This window comes from Gadus morhua, chromosome 14 (genome assembly GCF_902167405.1).
Source record: "Gadus morhua chromosome 14, gadMor3.0, whole genome shotgun sequence".
Lineage (NCBI taxonomy): Eukaryota > Metazoa > Chordata > Actinopteri > Gadiformes > Gadidae > Gadus > Gadus morhua.
Window position 1 is genome coordinate 11,653,059 of NC_044061.1, and position 23,143 is coordinate 11,676,201.

The 23,143-nt window shown below is 46.0% G+C and overlaps 1 protein-coding gene across 1 annotated transcript in view; it reads left to right on the forward strand.

Annotated features, from left to right (window-relative positions):
- The window catches only part of sbf2 (SET binding factor 2), a 95,449-nt gene that overhangs the window by 66,598 nt on the left and 5,708 nt on the right, over nt 1-23,143 (forward strand). Inside the window, 15 exon segments of the mRNA XM_030376139.1 lie at nt 1,420-1,615; nt 2,090-2,217; nt 2,818-2,993; nt 3,146-3,279; nt 3,750-3,951; nt 11,136-11,332; nt 11,678-11,818; nt 13,659-13,742; nt 14,985-15,059; nt 16,723-16,901; nt 17,615-17,791; nt 18,398-18,499; nt 20,238-20,423; nt 22,164-22,290; nt 22,978-23,105. Of these exon segments, the coding sequence (XP_030231999.1) occupies nt 1,420-1,615; nt 2,090-2,217; nt 2,818-2,993; nt 3,146-3,279; nt 3,750-3,951; nt 11,136-11,332; nt 11,678-11,818; nt 13,659-13,742; nt 14,985-15,059; nt 16,723-16,901; nt 17,615-17,791; nt 18,398-18,499; nt 20,238-20,423; nt 22,164-22,290; nt 22,978-23,105 (2,232 nt within the window).

Here is a 23,143-nt window from a genome sequence, read left to right on the forward strand (position 1 = left end):
TATTTACCTTAAACAGTTGTCATAAAACCTAATTCTGTTTATTTTATTTATTTGTTTTGTTTTTTTGCTAATTCGCATGGCAGGTTTTGTCTGGTATGCTGGCTGATGTACGGTGTGTTTATCAGTGTGTATACCACTCACAATTGAGATTGTTATTATGACCACACATTCATATTGAGCCAGATGGTGTTTTGGTCCGTGCGCTCCTTTACGCCTGCCTGCTCTATGTGCACCCACCCACCCAACCAGCAAGCCAACTTTGCCATGGGAGTCGGCTGTCTAGCCAGACATGACTGTGTTTCTCCCAGCTTTTCAGAGCCCTACACAAGTCCTTTCTTGTAATGATGGTTACAAGCAGAACGCTAAATGGGTTTGCCGTTAAAGGCCTTGAGAGTTTGAATAAACAGGTGATGGTGAGTGATGGCAGTTTGATCGATGGCTAATTTGAACCACCCACTGTCTGATGTTCTGTTTGGTTGTTGCTTTCCTTTCCTGATTTGTCGCCAGCAGTCTTGCCATATAAGATTAATCAGACACGGCAAAGTACATCTTTATCGTTTTCAAGATCGGTGTCGAAACGTAACAATATTATTCGAACGGTCTGGAAGTGAGACGGTGCAGAAGCAACAGTCCGTGAAGCTGTGTGGAGGTTGCGAGGGTTTAGGAACAAAGTGCAAAGGAGGTACATTTTTGTAAGGTGATCTGATCCGTGTCTTAAATATTGAACGATGAGACGTCTTTTTGACGCAATGGTTATCTTTAGCTCTCCTTGATAAACACTTTACCCGACCCATGCCAGCACCTTGAGTCAGAGGCTAAAATCGGACCAGCTGTTTTTCTTATGAGTTGACCCCTGGTCAAAACATTAGGCTCTTCCCAACAGATGTCACAAAGGCCCAATGAATGAGAAATGATGAACACTAATGAGGAAAGTGTCTCTTTATTACTCAAGCTTGGCCCCTTAATAAGTTTGTGAAACCGGCCAAAATAACTGTTTGTACGTAAAGAGAACAATTCCTGGGATCTCTGTGATGCGTGTTTTTAACACGGACTACACTTAATAACATGCATGTGATGCTCAGTGTCCTCACAAGCTCTGTGCTGCACTTCTACATCGTAATGCCTTTGTCTTAAACATCATCATCTGGGGGGGTCTTAAGCCCTCCAGGCTGAATGTGCTTGAGGCACTATGTTGTTGTGCGTTTTGTTTTCGTTTTTTTGGGTCTCCGCCTCTCCTGTTTATTTGTGTTTAAAAAAAACAAAAAAGGGGGGGGGGGGGAAATGTGTTTTATTGGTGTGATGACGACCTCTTTAACACATGTGTTCATCCCTCTAACCCAACAAAGTGTGGCTGAGGCGCTGCAGTCCATCTTGTTAAGGAGTCTCTCCCCCCCCCCCCCCCCCCACTCTCCCCCCCAGCCTAAGATCCTGCGGCCCACGCTGCTCCCCGGGGAGGAGCTGGTGTCGGAGGGGCTGCGGGTGGTCCTCGACCCCGACGGCAGGGAGGAGGCCACGGGGGGCCTCCTGGGAGGTCCGCACATTCTGCCAGCAGAGGGCGCCCTCTTTCTCACCAACTACCGCGTCATCTTCAAAGGAACGCCGCACGACCCTCTAGGTAATTACTATTCCATAGGGAGGTTGGCGCCGTCCTGGGTCACGGTGGTCTCGGGGGAAGGCTGAAACCACCAGCACACAACCTTGTCCAAACCATGTCCCATCATTTCTATGTTTGGTATGAAGAATGTGGATGTGCATCAGGTTCACGGCACGTGGTGGGTAAAGTTCAGTCCAATTAACGGAGGTCGTGTCTGCACTCAATGGCAGATCTGGTGGTGTAGAATCTGTGCTGTCAGTAGAGAGGGATGTGTGTGTGTTTGTGTGTGTGTGTGTGTGTGTGTGTCTATGTCTGCAATTATTGTCCAACGCCATATCTGGTGGTGCGGCTCTCTTTTATAACCGAACAACGTGTCCTAGCGAGGTTTACATCTGCTCATGTTTATTACAAGAATGACTTGTCCTATGTGAACATCAGTGAAGTATTCTGTGCGTGTGTGTGCGTGTGCGTGTGTGTGCGTGTGTGTGTGTGTAGTGGGGGAGCAGCCGGTCATCAGAGCCTTCCCAGTTTCCACCCTGGTCAAGGAGAAGAAGATCAGCCTCCAGAACCAGCTGCAGCAGAACATGCAGGAAGGCATGCAGCTCCGCTCCGCCTCCTTCCAGGTAGGCCCGGGGGGCAGGGTCTTATTGGGTGGCAGTGTAGGGGCGGGGGGGGCCCATAAAATGTTTTGAACCAGGGTCCTTTATGACCTACCTATGCCACTGGCGTTCGGGGAAGCATGTATAAATTTAACAGTTACAACACTGATGACACAAGAGCACAAGTTTATTGCTGACTGCTCCCATGATTAATTGTTGTTTGGCTGAGCTCCACAAACTATGCATTTGAATGAAACCCCTAAAACTAGCTTAATACAATGACATCATTGAGAGACACATTTTGTGTTCTTCGTTTGAAGAGGAAACGGCAGAGGATCGGCAGAGAGCATGAGCATGGGTTTTTAGTCCACATAAAATGCCTCATCTTTTTAGTAAGCAGGACAATAAAGGTGTCTGTTCTTATAGTCGTGGGTCACTCAGTTTGTGTGTCTGTGTGTGTGTGTGCGCATGCTTGTTTATCTACGTTTGCAACCTACCCCTCGTCACATGAGTACCGACCCGCCGACCGATTTGGGAGATAGAAAAGCCGCTCCTTTGTAGGCTCTCGCTGACGGTCTCAAAGGGTTGACGGTCGCATCGTGTCCGCCTGTGTCTCGCACGCAGCTGATCAAAGTGGCCTTTGACGAGGAGGTGACCTCAGAGATGGTGGAGATCTTCAGGAAGCACGTGCAGAGGATCCGCTACCCACAGTCCATCTTCAGCAGCTTCGCCTTCGCCGCGGGACAGGCGGCCCTGCAACTCAGCCATCCCAAGCAGAAGGAGAAAAACACAGGCTTCAGGTTTGTTGTTCAGGTTGTACCGCGTGCAGCGCTCGGGCCCTTTCGCCTCTGCATGAATGCTTTAAGCAGATGCCACTCTCAGCCAAGAAGAGGATGTTGTTTTTTTTTAAAACCTTCTTGCGTAATACCTTCTTTTCCTCGGTTCCACTCAGGACACTGTCCAAGTCCATTGTGAAGGGAGCCCGGAAGGCGGGGAAGATCACCATGGGCAGAGGCGGCCAGACCACCCTGAAGAAGAGCGAGCGGGGCAGTAGGATGACGTGGAACGATGACGACGACATTTCAAGTGAGTACGGCAATGTGGTTCACACCATGCAGGTCAAAGGTCAAGTCTGGGCCCTGATGTTCTTCGTATCGCACGTCCTATTTTTGGAGTGTGTGTGTGTGTGTGTGTGTGTGTGTGTGTGTGTGTGTGTGTGTGTGTGTGTGTGTGTGTGTGTGTGTGTGTGTGTGTGTGTGTGTGTGTGTGTACCTGCTTATAGATGTATGTTGGTGTGTAAGAGGAATGTTGCAGGGCTGCAAGTGGTGTTGGTTATAGAAATAATCGGCCTCTTTCTTTCACTCGCGTTATGTAATAAAAACATGTGGTGCCACACTCTCTGCAACATGTTAAAGACACTTGGCAGTGTGCAATGGTGGTCTGAGCTTGAACCTAGACAGCTGCGGATCTTCCAGTGGTTTCTTCTCCTTCAAAACAAGATGCTATCGCGTTCATGTTTCCATTTCTACTAAGAGGCTCACTCTCTGTGTTTTCAGTATCGGATGACGGGGAGCCCCCCCCCAGCAGCACTCTGCGGGCCTCAGAGAAGTCCACCATGGAGCAGCTGGTGGAGCGGGCGTGTTTCCGTGACTACCAGAGGCTGGGCCTGGGGACCATCACCCTCAGCGCGTCCCGCACCAAAACGGGCGAGCAGTTCCGGATAACTGCGGCCAACCGACTCTACTCCCTCTGTCGCAGGTACACAACCCAGCCCACGTAGACATCTCATGGGGCACACACATCCTGCATCCTACATCTCCCTCTTCCTCTTCCTCTTGCCCGCTCGCTCACTCACGCACGCACCTCTTACAAACGCACACACAGCCAGACCACTCGCATACACACACACAAACACACACCAGGGATGGAAATTAACACCCGCCACACGCCATTTGCGGGTGGATTTGTATGATGGCGGGTGAATTGTGTCACTTCACCCGCCACTGTGTCGGGTAATACTTTCCAGTCAGGTCTGATCAAATTTGCATATTTAATGCATTTGTCATACGGCGCTGCACAGTTCCACAACCATCACTGTCAACATCCGGCCCCCTTCTTCTTCTACGCCTCTCTTGCTGAACTGCGACTGTCAACATCCGGGATTATATACCGGTAACAGCTCTCAAGTCTCACGCATTCGGCGTGAGACACACGCAATTCGGAAGAAGACGATGGGTGTGTCGCATAGACGTCGTCATCGTCTTGCCGTTCCTCCCCGTTCTGTGATTGGTTCCCCATCTCAGGCGAAAATCCATGGATCCATGGAATCCAGGGCCAGGCTGCCTCGCAGCGCGAAAGGAAATCGCGCACAAGGCAGCATGGCTATAGCCAGGCTATTTCGGAGGCGGGACAAGTTCAGAATTCCATTCATAAATTAACAGACGTGACTGTGACGTGAATTGTCTGGCTAGCTGGCTGGTTCTGGAAGTGTCCATGGTAAGATTTGTGCAACCAACGAGAGAGAGGTATGATCAGTTAAGCATGACGAAGGAGAAGTGTATGGAAGTAAATCTGTGCCATCGGATTTTGAAAATAAAAGCCATTGAATTCTAAGCACTGAATATTTCTGCATTGAAATAACGTATCTGGATTTGAATTTCAACGTAATCAACGTCCCCACGTTGAAGTTTTTGACGTTGAATCTTTGATTTTGAATTTTTAACATTGAAAAATAAAGCTGAATAGGAGTTCAATTCAAATCGAAATACGTTATTTCAATGCATAAATATTCAGTGCTTAGAGTTCAATGGCTTTTTATTTTCAAAATCCGATGGTACAGATTTACTTCCATGGAAGTGACTCAAACATTTTGTGGTTGAGAGGGCCTATCGGTTTCCACCATAGGTTTCTACAGGAAAAAATCTGTGTGGGGGTCGGGGAATCTAGAGCGGTTCTCCACATGACGAAATGTTCAGTTGCTATTGTCATACCAAATGGATATGTTCAACAAAAAAACAAGGAATTGAAAGCTACTTACAATAGGCCTAGGCTACATTAATTTCCCCTGATGACAGCAATGTTCCACTTTTCAGTTCCCTTTATTTATTCACACATTTCAGCAGCGGCATTCATTCAGAATCAGAGCCCACATTCAATAATTTGCAGTTTCATAATTCTGAGAATTTAGTCAGCATTCAGATTTCTCAGAATTCTCTGACACTGAAAAAATAAAGCGCTACTACTAGGCAAGGCAACTTTATTTGCATAGCACTTTTCATACACAAGGCAGACTCAAAGTGCTTCACATATAAACATTGTCATACAATAAAATAAAATAATAGATAAGTAAAAGAAAACATATGCAAAGAAATGGGTAAAATAGAAAGTTAAAAAGGCATTTTAGTATTAAAATAGAAATTAAAGGCAAAGTTAAAAAAGCTTTTTAGAAAGTGCAATGTATTTAAGATTTAGCAGAAAGCTAAAGCAAACATAAAGGTTTTAAAGGTGCTTAGTGTTGGGGCAAGTCTTAAATCCTCTGGGAGTTTATTCCAGCTATTTGTTGCATAGTAACTAAATCCTGCTTTCCCATGTTTCGTGTTTATTCTGGGGATAATTAACAGATTGGTCTCAGAGGATCTTAGTGGTCTAGAAGGCTTATGTAGTGGAAGCATATCAGTTAAATATTTTGGGCCTAAACCATGTAGGGATTTATAGGTTAGCAACATGATTTTAAAATCAATTCTCTGACCTACAGGTCAGAGTTTGTTTTGGGAGAACTGTAAGGAGACCATTGCAGTAATCAAGCTTACTAGTGATAAAGGCATGTACCAGTTTTTGTAAGTCTTCGGTGGACATGAGCCCTCTAAGTCTTGCTACATTTTTAAGGTGATAATATGATATGCCGATTTTTTAACTGATTTGATGTGTCTGTCGAAATGTAAATCTGAATCCATGATAACCCCTAGATTTCTGGCTTTGATTGAGGTTTTCAGGGACAGAGAGTGAAGGTGTTGGGTTACTTTAAGCCTTTCCGTTTTAGAACCAAATACAATTATCTCTGTTTTGTCCTCATTTAGTTGAAGGAAATTTCGGCACATCCATTCTTTCACTTGCTCAATGCACTGGCACAGCAGATCTATGGGCCGATAGTCATTTGGTGATAGCGATACATAGATTTGCGTGTCATCAGCATAGCAATGATGGTCATTATTGTTATTTTGCATGATTTGCCCTAGTGGGAGCATGTAGATGTTGAATACAGAGCTGCAAACTTGTCGCTTTTCGGCGACAATCGCCGTTTTCTTGGTCAATTTGGTCATTCACGTGAATCGTGTAGAACCGGAGAGTTTTGCTTTTGGGGGGAGGGGGGGGTCCAGAATTGCGAAAAATGTTTGGATCGTTCTTATAATTGACATTTATCTGGGCCAATCGGAATCTCAGCACTTGCTTCAGAATCTTTCTTATAATTGACATTTCTCTGGGCCAATCGGAATCTTGAAGCACACAGCGCCAACTGAGCTCGCCATTGGATGAGACGGTCGCCTACCGCTCATGCGCGCCAAACAACGCAAGAGAGCTTGCGAAACCCTCGTCCAGAGGGGTGTTCCACGAACGGAGGTTTACCAAACACTGAGTTAACGCTGAACTCTAGGTTGATTTACCCTGTGCCGACTAACCCAGAGTTTTCGGTTCCACAGCAGCGGTTATGCATTAGTTCAATCAACTCGGTTGGTTAACACAGGGTTGTGCGCGTCACCGCCAAACCTAAAAAGACGTGATGTATGGATCATGGAAACCCTGTTCGAAATGGCGAAACGGGCCGTTTATTTCAATGAAATGGAACTTCAGGTTCCCCTGGAGAGCTATGACGAGGAGAAGGACATTATCACAAGAAAAGGGAACGCTAAAGCCTCTGCAACCAAAGCCTGGCAGCGGATCGCTGACCGCGTAAATGCGTTAGTTACACCTCAAAAGCATGATCCTTAATATTTGAGCCATGAATATATATATATATCCCAGTTAAGCATTCTTAAAGATCCTACCACATAACCCCTTTCTTCTAAAAAAATATGTACTCCGATGGCTTCCAAGCGGTCAGCGGATCAAGTAGGCCTATAGAAATGAAGTATAAAAAAACATAAAAACTGGTAAGCTTTTGCCACCATCGTATTGGTATAAATTTAAATTAGCCATTTTTTTAAGCAAATCGTGAATAGGCTGACAGTCGGCAGACTGGATCTGGCCCTCAAGTTGTCTTGACCCCGGTGGAGGAGCTGTTAATAAACATAAATTCAGGGCGCCCTGGCATGGAGGTGGTACCTGGAGGTACCTACCTCCTCAGAGAGTCAGGGGCCATACCCCACTGGTTGAATGTAGGTTTTTGTGTTTTTTCTTGTATTTTAGATTTTTTTTGCCTTCGAAGTAACTTGCCACAGCGCATACTATTCCAAATGTTTATTTTTTTGGTAACTGGGTAGAAAACCTAAAAGTGACAATTCATCAACTTCACAGAATAATAATTATTTTTTGTCTCTCCAATAATAAGAGACAAAAAAAAAAATGGTGACAGTTGTAAATAAAATATTTTTTATAAGCCTTAAGGATGTTTTGACATTGATTTTTGATAAAGAGTTTTGTTAAGTCACGCTTAGAGTAGTGTCATTTGTACATTACAACAACAAAAAAAATCCCCCTGTGACACTGTCACCTTTTTTCCTCTGAGGAGTTTGCAGGTCTGTGAATAAAGAGGGCCCTAAGATCGAACCTTGTGGGACTCTACATGTCACGTTGGTTGATTCTGATACAAAGTCGCCAATGGAAACAAAGTAGTTCCTATTTTGTTGGTAGAACCTGAACCAATTTAAGACTGTGGCTGAAGCCCCACCCAGTTTTCTAACCTGTCCAGAAGTAATATATGGTCTACTACAGTGTTGAATGCAACACTGAGGTCAAGTAGCATTAGTATTGAGGTGAGTCTGTGTTAAGACGGATGTCGTTTACAACTTTAATAAGGGCGGTCTCAGTGCTGTGCAGGGGTCGAAATCCTGATTGGAAGGTGTCATAGCAACCAGTTGATGCCAGGAAGTGATTAAGTTGCTGGAGGACAACTTTCTCAATGATTTTACTTATGAAGGGTAGATTTGATATTGGTCTGTAGTTGTTAATTATAGAGGCATCTAGGCTCCGCTTTTTTAAAAGGGTTTTCAAAGCTTTTGGGAAATTGCCTGACTGGAGAGAGTTGTTAACTATCTGCAATATGTCTACTGCTAGGCAGTCGAAAACATTCTTAAAGAGGTTGGTAGGTAAAGTATCAAGGCAACAGGTGGATGGCTTTAGTTGTGTCACAGTTTCCACAAGAGTTTGAGAGTCTATAACATTAAAGCATGCCATCCTTGCCACGTTACTTTTGCCTGAACAGGGTGGTAGTCCAACATTTTTGCTTGAAGTGGAGATATTGATGCCGCGTCTGATGCCTTCAATTGTATCAGTATAAAAACCTTCAAACTCACTGCATTTCTGCGTGGAATAGAGATCAGGTGGAATTTGTGTTGGGGGGTTGGTCAGTCTGTCAACAGTTGCAAATAGGGTTTTTGCATTATTAGTGTTGGTTTTAATGATATTGGAGAAAAATGTTTCTCTAGCACTTTTTACGTATAAATTGTAGGCACGGATGCTCTCTTTATAGATATCATGGTGAATATGAAGTTTGTTTTACGCCAGATGCGTTCAACCTTCCTGCATTCTTTTTTCTGTGCTGTTACAGAAGCAGCTTTTCTCCTTTTGCTTTCCAGAAATCGTTTTAACCTTATAACATCTATGACTTTCAAAATTTTCACATTAAGTTTTCTACAAGATCATCAGCAGAACATGGGTTGAGAGGTGGTAGCAAGGAGATGGCCTTTTTAAAAAGTAAATTAGAATCTTCATTGATATACCGTTATTTGACAGTATCTGATTTTGTTGGAATAAAAGATATGTTAAAGAAAACACAAAAGTGGTCAGACAAGGAAGGATCAGTCACAGAGAGATCAGAAACATTGAGGCCCTTTGTGATAACCAGGACTTAAGTGTGCCCTTTACAATGAGTAGCCTCTTTCACATGTTGAAACAGTTCAAATGTGTCCAAAATGGTAAAAAGTAGAGTAGAATAATGTAAGTAGAATAATGTCATTATATAGATTTATTACAAGGCTCTTCTCAATGCCGTGGAACGCTCCATTCACTTGCATGGGCCATTCACAACTTGCGGCGGTGAATGACTGCTGTCAAGGAAAGTGCATTTTTTGCCATCTTTCGTAACACTCCGCAAGTAGTCCGGTAACTTGTCAACCCCAGCGTCTTTTTTTTTTGCCATCTTTCGTAACACTCCGCAAGTAGTCCGGTAACTTGTCAACCCCAGCGTCTTCGGCTGCTAAGCGACGTCAACGTCTTTAGTGGACTATTTCTCTGCTGACCAACAGTACGAATGCTGGTAACAAACGCACACACAGCCACACCACTCGTATACACACGCACACACACACCGCCCACACACACACACACACACACACACACACACACACACACACGTGCAGGTATGCATGCACACACACACACACACACACACACACACACCTCACAAACACACACACACACACACACACACACCTCTCTCACCCACACACCCCTCAAACACACACTAACCCCCCCCACACACACACACACACACACACACACATTAAACCCACACACACACATTAAACCCACATACCCGTATCATACATTCCTCATACACATACCTGACAATATAAGTAAGTAAACCTTTAACACGCCTCACCTTCGCCCTTCATTTATTTGGAACAATCATCAGCACATGCTCCATCCTGCCTAAGATACGGATGATAGTCATCATTTGTATCACAGATTTATTACACGGCTCTTCTCAATGCCGTGGAACGCTCCGTTCACTGGCACTGCCCTTTCACAACTTCCGGCGGTGAATTATTTTTGATAATTCACTGTTGCTAAGCATATCATTTCCGCTGTCAAGGAAAGTGCATTTTTTGCCGTCTTTTGTATTACCGTACTCTGCAAGTAGTCTGGTAACTTGTCAACCCCAGCGTCTTCAATTGCTTAGCGACGTCAACGTCTTTAGTGGACTATTTCTCTGCTGATCAACACTACGAATGCTGGTGACAAATAAACTGTAAAAAGACACACCTAGTGAAGTAAGTATTTCGTTTTGGCAAGTAGCCGTGTAATAAGCGAGATAATGTATAGAACATCGCCGGTCATTATCGAAAATAAGCCCCTTAAGGGCGAAGCAAGACACCTCCGGTTCGAGTGGCTGTCCTGTTCGCCCTGTCGGGTATTATTTTCCCGATAATTACCGGCATTCTATACATTATCCCTTACACATATATTTATTATTATGAATTATAATTAATTCCAACAAATTGTATATATATTTTATTGTTATTATTATTAATACTCCTACTAATAAAAATAACGAGTATTACGATTGATTTCTTCATTATACTATCATCTTACTCATATACTAGGCCTAAAAAAAAAATAATGTTTGGTTCCGGTTTCCGACCGACCCTGTCTATTTATGTGCGACCCAAATTATTTTATGAGCTTTAAAAAAAGAAAAGAAAAAAAAAAATGGATGAGCGAATTTTCTCGTTTTTAAATGAAAACAACCTAACTATCATTCACTGCCGCTGGAAAATATAAAATAATAAAATAAATTCCCTACCTACCCATGACCTCAACTGACAACCAACAGGAACCAAACTTTTTTTTTTTTTAGGCCCTACTAGATGTTTTATACTGTATGTTGACATGGGGTGTGTGTGTGTGTGTGTGTGTGTGTGTGTGTGTGTGTGTGTGTGTGTGTGTGTGTGTGTGTGTGTGTGTGTGTGTGTGTGTGTGTGTGTGTGTGTGTGTGTGTGTCCCAGCTACCCGGGGCTGCTGGTGGTTCCCCAGGCCGTGCAGGACAGCAGCCTGCACAAGGTGGCCCGCTGCTACAGACACAACCGGCTGCCCGTGGTGTGCTGGAAGCACCCCCGCTCCAAGGCCCTGCTGCTGCGCTCCGGGGGCTTCCACGGCAAGAGTGTGGTGGGGCTCTTCAAGTCCCAGAATCCCTCCACTACAAGTACGCACCCCCGCCTCGCCACGCACACACCTCACATACGCTTCATTTAGTTCAGAAGGAACCAGGAATGCACCAGGACACAACGCTGTATCTTTGCGGGTGCGATAACGGACCGTTAAATGTTGGCCTTCACTCAAGATCGTTTCATCTCGAGCCGACCACCCTGTTGATGGAATCATGCCAATCACGTGACTGCACGACCGCTATAAGCAGAATAGTACCTAGACTTGAACAGTTTAACCCTTTTGCTTTTCGTGGCTGTATCCTTGCGTCCTAACTATGCATCATTGCTATTTCATTTGACCATTGTTTTGATTGTGTATGGCCTCAACCTCTGTGTTGCAGCCACTACTTCATCCTCCGAGTCTTCCAGTAGTCTAGAACAGGAGAAGTACCTGCAGGCCATCCTTGACTCCGTTCCAGTCCACTTCAAGATGAACGGCAACAACACGCTATCCAACCGCTCCCAGATCGGACTGTCACCAGGTACACCAGGTAACAACAACAACGTATTGAAGTCACTCATGCATTCATGAGTCGGAAAACACCTCAAGACACCTTGTTCACCTAGTGGCCTTATTAGTTAGGTAAACCTACAATCTTTGGGGAAAACATGACGACAGCTCAATTTATTATTTTCTGTTCTTGCAGTACGGTTTCCCAACCAGGTAGCATTTTGATTGTATTTTAATTGAGTTGTCATGGTTTCTCCAATGGTTTGAGAAAGTCCCCTCCCCCCTAGCAAAGCAATATGGCACCTTGGATAATAAGGTCCAAAGCAATACTTTGTAAGAATCATCAGCTTGTCAATAGGAGGGTTTAGGTCATTCAAACACTGATTTTTACTACTTTTAGTATTTTTAAAGAAGTTTGAAATGTCCTTCCTTCTTAACATTAGCAATCTGGGCAGGATGTTTTTACCCCTGGTCTTATAATATGACGATATTGCCCTGAACAAGTATTTTGAGGACAATTCAGCATTTAATATAAGCCAAGACCTGGATGTGATTCTCGTATTACTGCGGAACAGAATTTTTTAAGTGCACTTTGGTTTCAGACTCTATATTTATGTCTGTGCGTGGTAGGTCAGTTACCTACTATGATCTGGAGACAAATACTCAGATAACAGTGTTGTGTTGTGTGTGTGTGTATCCTTCTGCAATTCTGATCATCTGCAGTCTACCGCCATCCAGTTGGCGCGAGTCTAGTCAAAGATTGCAAACTTGAGATTTTGAAACTATTGTGCCGTATCGCTAAGCCGTGTTTTGTGGCTCTTTTGTTTTACCAGCATGTTTTTTCCTCTGTCATCTTCCTCAGTGTGTTATCAGACACTTATCTTATGTGCAGTCATATTGGCTCTGTGTCTGTGAGAGAGGGAGAGACAGAGGCAGATATATTTATATATATATATATTATTAGGTCCATTACTTTGTCTAGGAAGGAACTGTTTTACAATTTCAGGCTTATGTAAGAGGAACAGGACAATAAGAGGTCGTGGCTCTTATTCATCTATCTATGCTGACCTAAACCTATTTTGTCAACATATTGTACTTGTGTTTAGGCGAGTGCCAGGAAGCTGACATGTTCACGCATGCACGCACGCACGCACGCATGCACGTACGCGCGCACGCACACGCACATGCACACACACATGCACACACACACACACACACAAGCACACATTCGCACACATGCGCACACAAGCACACATTCGCACACATGCGCACACATGCGCACGCACAAACGTTCCCTTGCTTACACAAAAACACACATGCACATGCGTAGATGCATACAGACACAAACACACAAACACAGACATGCAAACAGATGCACGGACACATTATGTTTCAACCTTATACCCAACTCCACTCTATTCATGCAAACTGGGTCATAAAACGTCTTCCAATGGATCAATAGCGCCAAAGATCCTATTTCTCTAGGCCAGGGAGGATCAGGAGAACGTCCACCTAATAGGGAAAGAGGATTCCCAGCCTGTCCATCTCATCAGCCGCAGCTTTAAACCATGTCGCCAGTAGGATTTCAAAGTCTGAGCCAAAAGGGCTTTACCATGCATCTCAATCCAGTTTGCCTTTCAGCTGTAAATCAGTGGTACAGAGTTGTAAACAAACACCTTACGTCCCTACAACAGACCGAAGACCATTCTTCAAGATTTGCCTTCCCCAGTTGCCATGTTGTGTTGTTATGGCCCCGGACCGCATCACCGTCACTCATATGGTGTGTTTGTGTGTAGTGCTCAATTCACATGGGGAATGTTTGTTGTGCTTATTGTGGTGTGTGTGTGTGTGCGTGTGTGTTGTGTGTTCAGGTAGTGAAAGGCGGACGTCCAGGATACCAAAGATGGCCCCTGTCCATTTAGATATCCCCTTCTCAAACAGCTTCACCAGGGGGGGTGAGTGATGCTGCCGCTTTCTCCTCCTCAGCCACTCGGACACATTGGGGGTAGACCTCGCCAAAGGACAAGTAGGGGGCACAACAAGTCTTTTCAGAACAAAATGTGAAATCGATACGCAAAAACACGATCTCTCAAGTGATTTGAGGCAGAGTGCACCAGTACGCTGGTCTCAAAGACGCAAACAATACAGTACTGTGCACATACACAGAAAATGTAATATACTAATACAAATCCCTGTCTCATGTATGAGTCTAAACTCTAAAGTTTAGAACTACTAGTGTGTGTGTGTGGTCCCCCCACAGCTCCACAAGATCCTAGAGTCTTTTTTAATGGACACTCTTGGGGAAATAAGGATATTTTCTACCTACCCGTAGTTGAAGGAGACGCACAGTGCCATTTTCCTTTAATCTACCTTTGACCAAATGAGCCGAAGTCAGCGGACGCGGATGAGATTGTCCAGGTTCATCAGTAAAGCAAGGGTAAAATACATCATTCCGTCTTCTCCAAAGTAAAGCTAGTTTAGGGACTTCACTGGTCTCTGTTTACAGCGACTCAAAAAGATAGAAAGTTGCGCTGTCTGCTCAGCGATTTTTATTGATTTAATTGATGTAGGAAAGAAACACAATGAAAATTGAATGTGCAAGGACCTTAACCTGCAGACCTATTACGACAGTGTGGTTTGGAAGGTATGTTTTTTTAGACATAGCAGCGTAAAGAGGGTTCACTCCTAATTCGTGGGGTGTGTTTTTTAATTTCCTGGACTGTTCTAACAAAAAACTGGAGGATGCATTCATTTGGAAGGCAAAGAACCCGTCCTTCTCTTTCTTACTCCGTAATCTGTTTGATTCTATTAAAATGTATACTAAGTCCTAGCAAACTCCCTCATGTTTGTTTGCTTCCTGGATGCCGGGAATCGTCACCCTCTTATTATCACATTCCATCAACCCCCATCATCAGTGTTGCATGCCACTTCATTCGCTCTACTGGGTTGAAAAACGGACCCCTCGTACTGCTTCATCACAAATCACGGGAAATAGGAGTTCCGTCATGACTGGGGAACTCCGATCTGTCTCATTGTTTTGGTCAACAATATTCAACATGGCATTGAATACACATTCCTATGTCATTGTGTGTTTCCCAATTTTGATTTATTTTTTTTCTCCTTTTATTTTCATGGTACTATCTTTCCTGTCCTCTCCTTCTCTTCCCTTCCCTGTAAACACCAAAACCCCTCCCCAGTGCTTGGGTACAGGGATAAACTATTCAATCACTCAAACCCAAAGTCTGCCAGTAAGGGAACAGCCCAAAATCAAGGTATAGTGACACCGGTATTTCCCCATCGCCGCCTTCTTAACAGTCCATGTCATAACCCATGCTCAAACCTTTGTCATTTCACATCTCTTATTAACAGTCCATGTGATAACCCATGCTCAAACCTTTGTCATTTCACATCTCTTATTAACAGTCCATGTCATAACCCATGCTCTAACCTTTGTCATTTCACATCTCTTATCCACAGTCCATATGATAACCCATGCTCAAAACTTTTTCCTTTCACTTCTCTAAACGACACATTAATCCTCCAACCTAAATATGTGCATTCATTGCAACCACTTTCAAGAGCGTTGACGCGCGCGAGCGCACACACAGACACACACACACACACACACACACACACACACACACACACACACACACTGAGTGCATGCATATGTGTGTGAACACTTTCATACGCGTACGTATGTGTTGAGATTTCAGCAGCGCTGGGCTAATAATGAGTGACTGCACGCGCTCTGTGTGGAAGCTGTGGTTAAGCGTAGGTTTAGGAGCTCCTTTGTTGTGGCGTCCGTCCTCTCTATTGTTAATATCTTGGCTCATATTGGTGAGGTGATTCACGTTTAGCTGGAACCCAGTTAGCTGGAAGATGGACTCATCTGTCCGGCTGCTAGCCCCTGGGGTTCGCTTGCGTATCTGGTAGATGACCAATATAATGTAATTCAAGTGTGTGTCGGATAGACTAAACATGAGGCTGGCTCAGGTGCTAACGAGGAAAGCAGGGAGAAGTTTTCACCTCATAGATGAAACTGACTTTTCCTCGACCGATGCGGATTTAGGTGTGTTTCCATTGTAAAATAACAATGATGTGATTTATTTCAATTACCGTAGGTATTATTTGATAAACCATTAATGCAATCAATTATTGTAACAATCATTGTAACTTCATCACATATATTTTCTAACGGTACAAAAAACCATCACCAAATAAATGTTTTTTTTTTTTTTTTTTTAATTAGTGGCTGAAAATTTATCATCAGGGGGACGGCATTGTCCTCTTTTGTTTTTCTTGTTCAAATGTAAAAATGGTGATGCACAATCAGCTCTAAACCTTTATATAATTGTATTATGGGTGTAAATTCTAGTTATTGATTGTGTTTTTGGCACATTTTTCCTGCAACTTCCGTAATCCTATGATTGAACGCAAAAAATCTAAATGTTATTTCACTTCTTCAGATTTAGCTTTCATTATTTATTTATTCTTTTGCTATCTTCTTTGCTCAGATTATGCAAATACTAGAACCAGACCTAATATTCGGCTGAACAATATACAACAAACAACAAAATATATGGACTTTAGGTCACTGCGATAATGACTGCATGCTATTAATCAAATGTGATAGCCACCAGTGATCTCTAACCCTATTGGCTAATCCTGCTAACAAATTCCTATAACCTCTGCTTTCAATATCTCCAGCACCCAAACACTTGGTTTTGATGGCCCGAAAGAATGATGGTGTTTACACAATCGCTGGTGCTGCTGATGTGCATGCAGCATGAACTTAGCACGACATGTGTTGTTCATTTGGACCTTGATGCTAAACGAACAACAACAACAGCAGAAATATAAATAACTTGATATTCATGCGTAGCGTGGCTAGACCAAGTGGTGTGAGAGTCTTTCTGTGTTCTGTGCCTACAGGTGTGTGGGCCAGCCTTCGCTCTAGCAGTCGTCCCAGCCAGCTCCAATCGCCGGGTGAGCAGGGTGCCAGGATAGCCGGGAAGGATCTGGCGCCCCCTGCAGGGAGCAGCGGCCTTCAGGCTCAGCTCCTCAAGCAACAGGCGGCATTCTACATCTTCGGAGAGAAGTCTCATCTACGGGTACGGCAGAGGAAATGGGCGTCGAGAGAGATTTGGGTTTCACGGGATTGGAGATGTTAACATCGTCGGGAGCAGCTTCTTCCACGGTTTTAGTCAAACAGATTTAGTGGTCTTCTTATTTTTGTCAATTATTATTATGTGTCTGAAACATTATATTGTAAGTGGCGGTATTATTATTTCCTTTTAATTGTTTTCTTAGCTAGCCTTGCCGAATCTGAATACAACTTGACGTCAGCGGCACATAACCATACTGACAGTAAAGGAGTTGAAAACCAATAACTCTTAAATTAAATGTTGGAAGAGGTTGGGAGATGTTTTTCCTCCACGTCATGTCTATCGCTGTGAACAGTTTTGAGCGATGACCTCCATTTGATTTAAACTTGCACGTGACATAGGTCGCTCAAGAATGACGAGTTGCCTTTTTTCCGTCTGAAGAATTCAACAAGACTGTTTGGGTTCTTTGTAGATTCATCATAAACCTCTCATCTTAAGCGACGGCTCTAATCGTTCCTTTTATGACCGCTTTAGACGTCAACATCAGAGATAGCTAATAAAATGTATCTACCCCTGCCAAGGTACATTGTCACTCCATGGGAGCCAGCAGCAATACTTAGTTTTGTATCATGTTGTCGGCTATATACATACAACGCATATATCTATGCATTCATCTGTTATAAGTATGTTCAAGTGTTTCCTTTGTCTCCTCACGGCAGGGCCTGAAGATGGACTCGTCGCTGAACTGTGAGCTGGTGCCGGTGGACTTTGCGGACACACGACAGGTGAAGGCGGCGTTCAAGAAGCTGCTTAGGGCGTGCGTTCCCAGCGCCACCTCCTCGGACGCGGAGGACTCCTTCCTCAGAGCCCTGGAGGAGTCTGAGTGGATCTCACAGGTGAGACCTTCCGCACACATAGACGCAGATCCAATTAGTGCATGGACATCGGACATTACTTTGAGAGCACATTGCTATGAAGGCGTGTGTTGACCGCATACAGCCTCCGGGGCTTTTCCTCGCCCGTGGCAGACGTAGACGATGTTGGCGTGAGAGCTTCCTAAAAAAGAAAGTCCCAGACTGCACTAGGGCTCTGGCTGCTGCTCATCCTGTGTGTGTGTGTGTGTGTGTGTGTGTGTGTGTGTGTGTGTGTGTGTGTGTGTGTGTGTGTGTGTGTGTGTGTGTGTGTGTGTGTGTGTGTGTGTGTGTGTGACTTTCACACTAAATCCACTATCTGGTTCCCAAGGGAAGTGGACACAGGCCCAGCGCAGCACAGCCAGTGGGGGGCCTTATCATGCCGGTTATCTGGCTGACCCCCTCGAGCCCCTGCCCTCACGTTAACATTAACAATATGATCTGTGGGAATGCCAAGCCGGGCCTCGCCATCGCACCCCGAAAATAGCACTGAATGCAGACAATAGACTTATTGTTCTGTGTGTGTGTGTGTGTCTGTCTTTCTGTCGGCCTGTGTGTGTGTGTGTGTGTGTGTGTGTGGTCCCCCCACAGCTACACAAGATCCTAGAGTTGGCCCTGCTGCTGGTGGATCTGCTGGACACCGGCTCCTCGGTTCTTCTCAGCCTGGAGGACGGCTGGGACATCACCACACAGGTGAGGGCCATACTAAACATACTGATCTCTGTCTGCTGCCCCAAACCGTAGCGCTCACACCACACCCTGTACCCAAACAGGGGCAATTAAAGGACACCACCAGAATCCATGATTGAACCATCGTAAGCGCCTCTCCGGGCAAAACATACGTGTCCATTGTCATTTGTACGAAGTGACGTTGTTGTAGCGATTCTTCAAAAGAGGTTTTATTTATACCGCTCCCTCGCGTTATAAGTTTTCACACCTGCATCTTTCATTATTTTCATCAAGTCACATCAGTACGGAGCCGGTGACCAAAAACACTGTGCAGTGTGCATCGTCATTCAACTGCTTTACCCATCAGTGTCTCATCACAAAGACCAACATGATACTGCTGTTGATTAAGTTAATGGGTGAGGCACGTTCACGCCTAATTGGCAGAATCGGTACGACAAAGTAAAGGAGAGACGGTTTGATCGCCCAAACGGTACGGCCCTCTGATACTGCGTTGCTGGGTGACATAAGACTCTGAAGAAGGCAGTGGTTCATCTTTGTCCATAAACTGGGGGGTAGGGTCATGGTGTAGTTACTCAGATGCTCCTAACCCCAAATTGACCAGGTTCAATTCCCCTAGTCCACCCTTTAGGAATCCTTAGATTACGTCGATTTACAGTCCAACCCCCTCCCATTTGTCACTCGGGATGATAGCATCTCCCAAATGATTTAGGATTATTGCATATATTTATATTTGTAATAATAAACTGTGCATCAGGATTCTCCGTAATTAGATAATTTGATTGTATGCTATTCACATAGAATTTGACAATATCAATGGCAATTCTCCAACTCTTTAGTTTGGTGTTGCCCTCGCCCACCCCCACTGTGGCTGATGCGGGCCGATTATAATCATAGAAATATTTTGGGATTTGCTTTCAAGGCATGCATGCAGACAAAAGCTTGTTTTGATCCCCGTAAATTGTCTGTATCCATTTCCACGCTTCACGTGGCATATTTCCCATTTTTGCCCAGTGAGCTCATATTTTCCACATATTTTCCACATTGACCTGTTGGGTTGGGAGAGTTGTGTTGCAACAATCATGTGTCCTTTGAACGTGTTTACATGTCGGTATGGCCCCGGGCTGCTGTTTGAAAAGCAGAAGAAGGTCCCCACTGTTCTCTAGGTGATTTTCACATGGAGAACCTAAAGATCTTGCTCCTAGAAGCTGCTGTAACCATGTTACTCCAGTAGTGTGGCTCCTCCTCCCACCATCTTAAGGTCTTTTCATTCCAATCAGGGCCTTTTTTGTTTGAAAAAATAAAACTAAAAATTAAATTGGTTTAAGAATCCCTTGTGGTACCGATTATGAAATTGAATCAAATTATATTTCATTATGTTAGAATCTTGTTGTTGTTACCCAGGTAATGCACTGTGCATTGCGTGTTGAGAGTTGGTTCTGGGCCTTGGGTTGTTAGTGTTGGAAACACGTCAGCACCAAACACTGGAGCGCACACTGGAAACATTGAGCGATAGCATCCAGTTTGAATCCATCAAGTGAAGCGCTGCTGGCGGAGCAAGCGTAATAAGAAACACACGGTTTTATCATCGGTTATCTCCAGCAGTAATCTGATGATTCCTGTTGTCTCCCATCTACTTGACAGCCCGAGGTTGTGTTCGTGATTGACCCGTCAGTGTTTTTTTACGCTGCTTGACGCCGTGTTCTCCCTCCCTCCTCCCTCCTCCATCACCTCCTCCCTGCAGGTGGTGTCTCTGGTGCAGCTGCTCAGCGATCCCTTCTACAGGACTCTGGAGGGCTTCCAGGTGCTGCTGGAGAAAGAGTGGCTCTCCTTCGGCCACAAATTCAGCCAGCGCAGCAACCTGAGCCCCGGCAGCCAGGGCAGCGGCTTCACGCCCATCTTCCTGCAGTTCCTGGACTGTGTCCACCAGGTGAAGCACCTCGCCCTCCCTCCATGCCCCTGATCCCCATAGTATAGCCCATCAAGCAACCCCTCCGCACCCCTCCTGCGAAGCCCCAATAACCCCCCCGGATCCTCCCACAAATCCCCCTCAACCCATCCATAGCTCCCCCATGAAATCATTGCATTCCACCATAGTGAAAAAAGTGAGGCAGAGAGAGAGAGAGAGAGAGAGAAGGGCGGGGGTTAATTCAGCTGTCATTGTGTGTCCATTTGGTTTTGCTTTTTGCACTCTGTGATCCCCCCGCCTTGGCTCGGTCGTTTTCAACGAGCGAGTGGGCCGCGGCGGGGGGGGGGGGGGGGGGAAGGGGCCTGAGCCTGTTGCCCAGATGGTGTGTGTGCGGGAACCCAGAGCTCAGCACCCAGCATCCCTTTCAATATCTCTCTCTATCGCGTGTTTCCTCTCTAAGTGGAAAATTGGGGTCTGGGGGAGTTTGGAGGGCTCACGGGAGGCTTGGGTGTGCTTTTAAACCTGGGGTTTTTATTAGAGAGAGCGAGGGAGATGGGGAGAGGCTGGGGGGAGAGAGGGAGGATGGAGAGAGAGAGGGGGGGCAGGGGAGGGTGAGAGAGAGAGGGAGAGAGGGAGGATGGAGAGAGGCTGGGGGGAGAGAGGGAGGATGGAGAGAGAGGGGGGGGACAGGGGAGGGAGAGAGAGAGGGAGGATGGAGAGAGGGGGGGGACAGGGGAGGGAGAGAGAGGGAGGATGGAGAGAGAGAGAGGGAGGATGGAGAGAGAGGGGGGGGACAGGGGAGGGAGAGAGAGAGAGGGAGGATGGAGAGAGAGAGAGGGAGGATGGAGAGAGAGAGAGGGAGGATGGAGAGAGAGAGAGAGAGAGGGAGGATGGAGAGAGAGAGGGAAGATGGAGAGAGAGGGGAGGGAGAGAGGGCGGCGAGAGGATGGAGAGAGAGAGAGGGGGGGCAAGGGAGAGAGAGGGGAGGCAGCGAGAGAGAGAGAGAGAGAGAGATCGGAGCAACGGGGGGGGGGGGAGTGAGAAGAGGCGGGGGCTGCAATGGCGGGAAAGGGTGAGAGGGGGTAATGCCGACTGTGGAGGCCACGGGTAGGAGGCCACGGTGCCGTGGTGTTCGGGTGGCGCTGGGAGTTCACTCCCCAACACTGACATCAACACATAGTTTTGACATTGGTCTCGTCGAAGGCGACGCCCCTGGCTGCTGAGGACGCCTGGCCCGCGGCCGAGGGGTTCTGGACAACCATAGCCCAGGGGGGGGGCGATCCTGCTCTGAAAATAGAAGTACTTCATCTCTGAACCAGCTGTTGTTATTGCCAATGGACCCAGGTGGCCCCCGAGCAGCCAGTGGTCTCCCCTCGGGACGGACATAATAGTTCTGGAGCCGTTTCTTTAGAGGCATGATGTCACCCCCCCCCTTCCCCTCCCGCACCCCGCCCTGTGTGCTGGCCGCAGCGGCAGTACTTTCCTGCTTCTAATTGGGCCCCGTCTTTGGAGATTTATGCATAAGTCGCCATTGTAGCCACAGTGCACGGGATGAGCTCAGTCCGATCTCTGATGAGTAACCCCCCCCCCCCCCCCCCCCGCCGCCCCCCCACACACACACCCCTCCCTCGGCCTTTCTCTGTGCAAGTCACCGTCGTGGCCACGGTGCATGGGATGAGCTCAGTGTGATATCTTGATGAGTAACCCCCACCAACCCCCCCCCCCCCCCCCCCCCCCCCCCTCTGTTGTTCTCTGTTCCAGCTTTTGGACCAGCATCCTCTGGAGTTTGAGTTCAATCAGCAGTATGTGAAGTTCCTGGCGTACCATCACATCTCCAACCGGTTCAAGAACTTCCTGCTGGACTCTGACTACGAGCGCCTAGAGCACGGTCAGTGAGCTGTGCTAAGGCCAAGGCCCCGGGATTTGGGAGGTTATGTGGTTTAGATAGCAATCACAAAACATAGCTTTCGTCTTCCAAACTATTCGGAGAGCCGTTTTTACCTCTCTTGCAAGTCTGTTATCTATAATCTAATCATAATGAATCCATTTGTTGTAATACTTTGGAGTCATATCATTTAAGTTGACTTTCTTGTTCACTGGGAGCGATGGAGAAAGAGTTATTAGTCAAGCTATGCCCACAACGGAGCATACCTTGGCTAGAGATAGCCATGGCACCTCTAGACCATGAAGTAGAGAGAACCACAATCTCTCTTCACCAAATGACTTCACAGTCGCTTGGCTATTACCTCGGCCAATCAAGTAAGGGTAATTTGCATTTGCTTATGTTTTCCGAAATTGTTCACTCCTGCAGGATTGCGTTCAGAGATAATGGCGCTTATCTCGTGCTTTTCCAACCGCTGATTGCTCCAAGCACGTTACTATAAGTGACTCACAGTCTGCCACTAACACACACACGATCGTCCTCCCGTCGGCAGAGAGTCACCACCATGCAAAGTGACCACCATGCAAAGGGGGCCTTTGCATAGTGGTGACTTTGCATGGTGGTGACTCAAGCAGGCCAGCCCCGGGTACCATGGCCTCCCCAATCCGATGACTAACTCCTCCTCGTCCACAGGCACGTTGTTCGAGGACAAGGGGGATAAGCAGGCCAGGAGGGGCGTGTGCATCTGGGAGTGGATCAACCGAATGCACAGGAAGAGCCCCGTCTTCTTCAATTATATGTACCGGCCCAGTGAGACTGAGGTGAGGGCGTGTGTGTGTGTGTGTGTGTGTGTGTGTGT